This window comes from Centruroides vittatus, unplaced genomic scaffold (assembly GCF_030686945.1).
Source record: "Centruroides vittatus isolate TY-2023 unplaced genomic scaffold, ASM3068694v2 contig_371, whole genome shotgun sequence".
NCBI lineage: Eukaryota > Metazoa > Arthropoda > Arachnida > Scorpiones > Buthidae > Centruroides > Centruroides vittatus.
The window spans coordinates 2,252,005-2,258,743 of NW_027122194.1; the positions used below are offsets into that span (position 1 = coordinate 2,252,005).

General features: G+C 32.7%; 1 protein-coding gene across 2 annotated transcripts; it reads left to right on the forward strand.

The window, feature by feature from the left end:
• The first annotated feature begins 691 nt into the window (after positions 1-691).
• Positions 692-4,490, forward strand: LOC136975494 (astakine-like). 2 transcript variants are annotated; one of them, XM_067270552.1, is made up of 4 exons: positions 692-836; positions 2,554-2,639; positions 2,713-2,770; positions 4,181-4,490. In XM_067270552.1, the coding sequence occupies exons 2-4, from the start codon at positions 2,589-2,591 to the stop codon at positions 4,369-4,371; spliced, it is 300 nt and encodes a 99-aa protein (XP_067126653.1). In that variant the 5' UTR covers positions 692-836; positions 2,554-2,588; the 3' UTR covers positions 4,372-4,490. The 2 variants fall into 2 exon arrangements, with proteins under 2 accessions (XP_067126653.1, XP_067126654.1); XM_067270553.1 differs by having other exon boundaries at positions 769-840.
• The last annotated feature ends 2,249 nt before the right edge of the window (positions 4,491-6,739 follow it).

Genomic DNA, 6,739 nt, shown 5'->3' on the forward strand with positions numbered 1-6,739 from the left:
GATTGCTGTCAATTTACATTAATTTCTACGATGATCTTTTTTTTTAATTTTTAGATTTAGATCGGTTAAACCCTTTTTCCAAACTATTTTTTTTCTGTTTCGGACGTTTAATTATTAAATGTACGACTTGGCATTGCAAAACGACGTAGAGAATTTATCAAACACGCGGATTTCAAACACTCTCACAAACCTCATTACTGTGTATAATTCAAGTTTGAGGACCTTCAATTTAGCGCCAAACTTGATATAGTGCTAGATACAAAAGCGAACAAATCTGGCACTAAATGGAGGTTTATCTAATTATAACGTTAGTGTAAAACTTCAGACAATAAGCATTTTTCGTATAATTTTATTGAGCGTGGAAACGATTCTGCGCTTCTTAGTAGTATTTCCACCCTCTTTTGCATCGCGCTTTTGCATTTGCCCCGAAGCCGGATAAAAGGGGTTCCATTGTATATCGCTGCGTAGTGTTAATTATTAAATTCAAACCTGGACTGTTATAATTAACTTGTTGCTATTTAACAATAATAAGAATTAATTTTACATTAGAAAAAAAAATTTAATGGGAATAATTGTGACGAAAGCATTGGATTTTGTAAACCAAATAAAAATCGATTTGAGAAATGTGGAAATTGCATTCTTTTCGGGAACTTACTTAACTGGGAGGCGAGTGATGACAGGAAAGCAAATGTAAAAAGGCATCCTGTTGCCACACCTCCTTATTACCTAACTTTAAGAAGGATCGAGTGGAAGTCACGTGCGAGGGAGTGGATGAAATCACGTAAAACGGCAACAATCCCGTCTAAAGGTCGCACTTCTGAATATTTTCCTGACGGGTAAGTACGTAATTTTTTTTATTTTGTTTTGATTTTGTGTTTTCTTCTATAGATAACATTTAATTAAAAAAAAACAATTACTTTTAATAATTAAATGTAATTTTTATTTTAAAAATGTCAAGAAGAATTTTAGTAAAGTTGTTTGAAGAGGGGAATCCCGTAAAATAATGATTCGCATGCTATTTATATATGAAATTATTATGTAGATGTTTACAACTGTAAATATTTTTGTCAAATATTTTATAAATTTGAGTTTTTCTTACGCTTTTAGGACCCGAAATTTGAGTTTTGTCGCTTAAAAAAACGCGAATGTACGCATGAATCACGGCTTTTTCTTAATTACAGTTAATAAAAATGTGAATTTATTTGAAAATATTGCATAAAGATGCTTCTCCAATTAATATTTTTAAAATAAATATAATTAAAAGCCCAATTACTAATGTAAGTTATTGAAAATGATCTTGAAGCTTTAAGGGCGTTTAAGTGCTCTGAATGACCTTCCCATTGTTAAAGTAAACTAAATTAAACTTCGCAGATGTAATTTATACTTTTACGTGCGATTCTCTTTTAATTAATTGTGTTTTTACTGTCAAATTGTTACTTTATTTTCTGAAATATTTCATAAATTTATAAAAATCTGTCTCAATTAGCAATAAGGATCCAAATGAAGAATGTATAAGTCAAACGAAATGTAGAAGTGCAAAGATCAGACCGGTTTCGCTCGAATGTGAATGAACTTGAATCTTCATTATCTTAGAACAATAAGCATCTTCCTACAATTCTAAGACCATGTAAGGGAGAATGATATTCGCATTAAGAAGTCTTAGAATTAAATAGCCAAAATATAGATAAAAATCCAAAGAATTTTGTAAAATATGCTTATTTCGTCATTAAAAAAATGAATCGAAATTTTTTCGCTAGTTTTCTTGGTCATTGACTCGTAGAATTTTGGAAGAAAACACGACACGTTAAGGAAGTTTTGTTCCTCTGATAATGTGTCAAAAAGAGCATCCTTCCTTGGGATTATCTAATGTCTAACAAACTTCCGGGTATTGTTTATTTGTCAATAGATTGAAAAACAACTTAATGCAAAACAATAGCGGAAATACTTTCAAGAATAACTTCTACTTGTAATTAATTTCTCTGAGTTATGGTCTCTCGATGAGGATGTTTTCTTAATTACTCATCTCTTTCGCGTTGGAACTAAAACGAAATTGTATTTTTCTATATACTGCAATAAAACAATAAAAGAATTCACGGTACTAGTCGAACATTTTATCATATTCTTATGATGATCCTTGCTGATACTACCCGTTTTGTACAATTAATTAAACTCAAACATTTTGAAAATAACGAGTCCTCGACAGATTTTCTTAAATTGAATCGATGCCAATTATATAAAGGCAATTGGTATTCTAAATCATATTTTATGTTACGTATTTAATGTATTAGCATGCAAAACGTAAGAAATTAATACGTAAATGGTTCATATCTTATAAAAAATAAGACAGATATTGAGTTAGAGGCGGGATCCTTTAGTAACATGTGGAATTCTCTTAATCAAATGTTTGATATTTTTTATAAAACAAATTTTAATTAATTAGTTTGCGTGTTAAAATCTTTTACAAATAATAAAAAGTTTTTAAGTTAAATTGGTTTTTTTTTTAAATTTTATTTTAAAATAATTTATAATTATTTTATTTTTGTTCATTTTTAGATCGACGATTATTGTCCCGATATAATTCAGAAATCATGAAGTTACTGTTTTGCTTTTCGATGGTGATAATGGCCTGTTTGTTTAAAGTAAGTACTTTTAAAGACTCATTTTGAAAATTTTTCGGAATTTATAAGCTATATCATCTGTTTCCATTTTCAGGAAGTGATGAATTGCCAATCGGCAGATGACTGTGCACCCGACGAATGTTGCCGTTTAGGTAAGTGATTCGACTTTTAATTGTCAATTCGTGTAAATCAAAGTACACACCGACGACGTTTGAATAGTGGCAGATCCAGAAGAACCCAAAGGGAGACTAATTCAAAAATTAAAAATATTTGAATAACTAATCAGTACGTTTTATTAACAGGTGCAAGAAGATTGTATTGCGAATGGTTCGATAAACCATATTTGCCATCATAATTGTTTTTTAAAAGTAGTGTCTTGAAGTTCCAACAAATAACTAATGTGTCCTTGGGGAGGACTTAATCTCCTTTAGCCCCCGTGCATTCGCTCCCGAGTTTGAAGTATCTTTTATTAAATATCGAAAGCTAATTTAATAGAGATTTACAAGTAGTAGCGCATATATGTGATAGTAGTTTTCGTCTAATATACTGGCACTTACGGAGGCCTACAGGGCCGTTTTAAGCTCAGTGTCATAACCCACACTCACTGTATATCTCACAATGCCTATATGGTAACTATATATATATATATTAGTTAACGAACAGTGAGACGAGGCTCCTGAACTTGGCCAGGTTCACACAATATACGGTAAGAGCCCATCAGTAACCGAGTGGATACATCACTGGTACTTGTCCCTAGGTCATGGGTTCACGCCTGACTAACGAGCTGTCTACGTATAGTTTTCTGGACTTTCTTCGTGTGTCTAACACCTAAATATGGTCAGTTTTCCATAGAAATTCCTCCGAGAAGCAATCCCCTTGGAAGATCGCTCATGTGTTGCTTTTTCATATCAAACAAAATCAAAACTAATCATTTGCCGAAAAATTCACATACGAAGTCTGATGTAAATTTATCCATTATTTCGATTTGAAAGCCCTCATCAGACAGGACACACATCTTAAAACCGAACAATTCGGTAAATACATTTTTTTCATTTACCAAAATATTGTGTTATGCATTGCAAATACTGCCACCAGAATCTAATTAACAAGTATTATAAAGCTTAAAAATGTATTGCTTGTTAATTAGCTTCCGTTGGCAATATTTGCAATGCATTGGGACAATATTTTGGTAAATGAAAAAAAAATGTATTTACCGAATTGTTCGGTTTTAAGATGTGTGTGTCCTGTCTGATGAGGGCTTTCAAACCGAAATAATGGATAAATTTACATCAGACTTCGTATGTGAATTTTATCAAGAAGCTTTTTATTGTTTAAAGAGCTGACACGACAGTTAAAATTTTGAAAGCAAACTTGAAATCGCGCAAATTTTTTCCAAGAATCCAAACAATTTTAGTCTAGACGGGTTGTCTCGTGTCTCTGTATGACGAAATACGATTATTATGCAAAACAAAATTTCTAACTCGACTACACGTACTAATTATTTATGTTATATTGCGTCACACTAAATTATAATTTCGATTTAAAATAAATTTAATTTTTAGGCATGGACAGATACGTCACTCCATTCTGCCAGAAAATTGGTCAGCGAGGAGACAGTTGCATTCCCGGAAATTTTCCTGAAGATAAGGTCTTGTCTTACCCCGACGGAAGTACATTGGAAGTGAGAGGAGTGTACAGATTAATGTGTCCGTGCCAAAGTTTCTTGCAGTGTGACGAGGGAATATGCCAGTAGTTCTTTCCGTCCCATCCCTACCGGTTAAATACGTTCCAGCAGATAATGGATTTTAGCATTTAATCGCATATATCATCATTTTTTCCTATATTATATTCAATAAAAATAAGCAAAAGCTATTTTGGTTTCGCTCGTTTATTTTAACCAAAAAAAAAGTTTTCTCGAGGTTCGTTTTGTCAGAATAATATGTACTTTTACGTTAATTTGACGTACTGTACTTCTTACGTTACGAGAGAGTAATAATGACGTCAATTTCAGTAAAGTCATCGAAACCGCACGTGCGATTATATGCGCTCCTAGTCCTATTCTGACAAAGCGAATGTACTGTACACTGTACATTCAAAGTACTTTAGAACATATTACGTTATTCCACTGGATGTCTTATTTGTTACATTAAACCAAAGTTCGGAATGCTTTTTTATAAAAATTCAACGAAGTAGGGGAGAGCGGGGCTAAAAGTTCCCGGGGTAAGTTGTTCCGATTGAAATAGCTCCACAAGGAAAAAATATATATATAATTAGTAAATATGTCATGAAATCGAACGTTTCTGCGCACCGACGGCAGCTATCTTAATCAGGCCAGTGACGTCCGGTACATTGGAAAGAGAGCCTGTACGTCGCTGATCCACATAAGTAAATATTTTCGTGTTTGATATTTTTGGTATATCTGGCGAATTTAAATAATTAGCGATTAGTTGTTTGGTATTTTTATTCAAAAATATATCGAGTATCTTGATATACTACGCTAAAACTGTATATGTCTCGTAACCTAATCTAGTAGCTGCTGTTTTGAACCCATGTGCTATCGGGGCTAGATGTTCCCTTCTTTGGGGGCATGTTGTGACCTTGGAACAACTTGCCCCAGTTCATCTGTACCGGTAATGCAGTAAAAATAATGTTTTTTTTTCCTTTTGCAGTATGCGGACTTATATTCGAAAAACAACACGGGGTTCTGTATCTCAGGAGTTGATGCAAAGAGCTGCAGATGCAGTTATTAAAGATGGTTAAAAAATAAAAACTGTTGCCAGAGAATTAGATATTTGTCATATGACGTTATATAGATTTGTAAAGAAGTTGAAATCTGGAGTAGAAAACGCTGCGATTGGCTACAAAAAAGTAAAATTGGTCTTTATTGAAGAACAGGAAAACAAGTTAGCAGAGTATTTGTTAAATGTAAGCTTTACTGACGAAAGACAAATCTTGGATCAGCCAGGGTCATCAGGAGTTGTAAATTTGCCTGCAACTTCTGGTGTTATACAAGAACTTGGAAAGGATGTTCCTTTCTCCCCTTTTCTTTAAGTAAAAGTTATAAATGTTGAAACGTAAAAATGTTTTCTTTATAATAAATTTAAGAAAAACAACTAATTATTGATAAGATATTATTGATTAGTCTTTAAATACATACTTAGTTAAATAAATTATTGTTTTTTTTACATATTACACCTTCCATAGATCTTGTAACAACTTGCCCCACCCTGTTAACAACTAGCCCCGAACCGGGGTAAGTTGTTACTTTCCGACTTTAGGTATTGTATTATTAATTATAAAAAAACTTACAAAAAATCAACCCCAAAAACTGTATTTATAGCAAAGTTAGATATATTACTAAATTTTAATCTCTTAATACTTATGCTAGAATTATGTTTCCTTAACAAAATATAAGGTTGATTAAAAAACGGAACTTGTAGCCCCGCTCTCCCCTACATTAGTTGACAGAAAATTTGTGATTTTTCGTTAGAAAATCACAAATATATGATTTTGCCCACATGTATAGGATTTTAAAAAAAACAAAAAAAATCGACCGCGACGGATTACGTGTTTCTCATCAGATACTGTGCGAATGTTCATAGTTTATTATCCTGTATACACTCATACCGCACAGAAAATCGCTATTTTGCGCTAGAAACTTAAAAATATGTTTCCGGGAAAGTTAAGCAACTTTCCTACGTACGGTGCCATCTGTTTTGATATTAATATATATGGTGATAATTGTTTTATATTTTTAATTATTATAAAATGGCAAAAAGATTAATTTTGGGGTAGGGACAGATTTTTATATATTAAAAAACTTGTAAGTGCTAATAACGAGTAAAATCGTCATTAAGTCCGACCCCGTGTATCTTCCCATCCCGTCGACCTTTAACCACCAAACTTAACAGCATCAATCCGTAATACACAAACCCTCTGCAAAATTTCTGAAATTTTCGACAAAAAGCACAGGAGTTATTAAGCGTCAAACAGGGTGAACAAAATCGTGCTCCCCCCACACTCTATATACAGAAAAACTCCCGAATTTTTTTGCATTTCTCGACGCGTTTCAAGGTTCCGAGTCCAAAAATATACAAATGTTGTCATTCGCCATATATTTC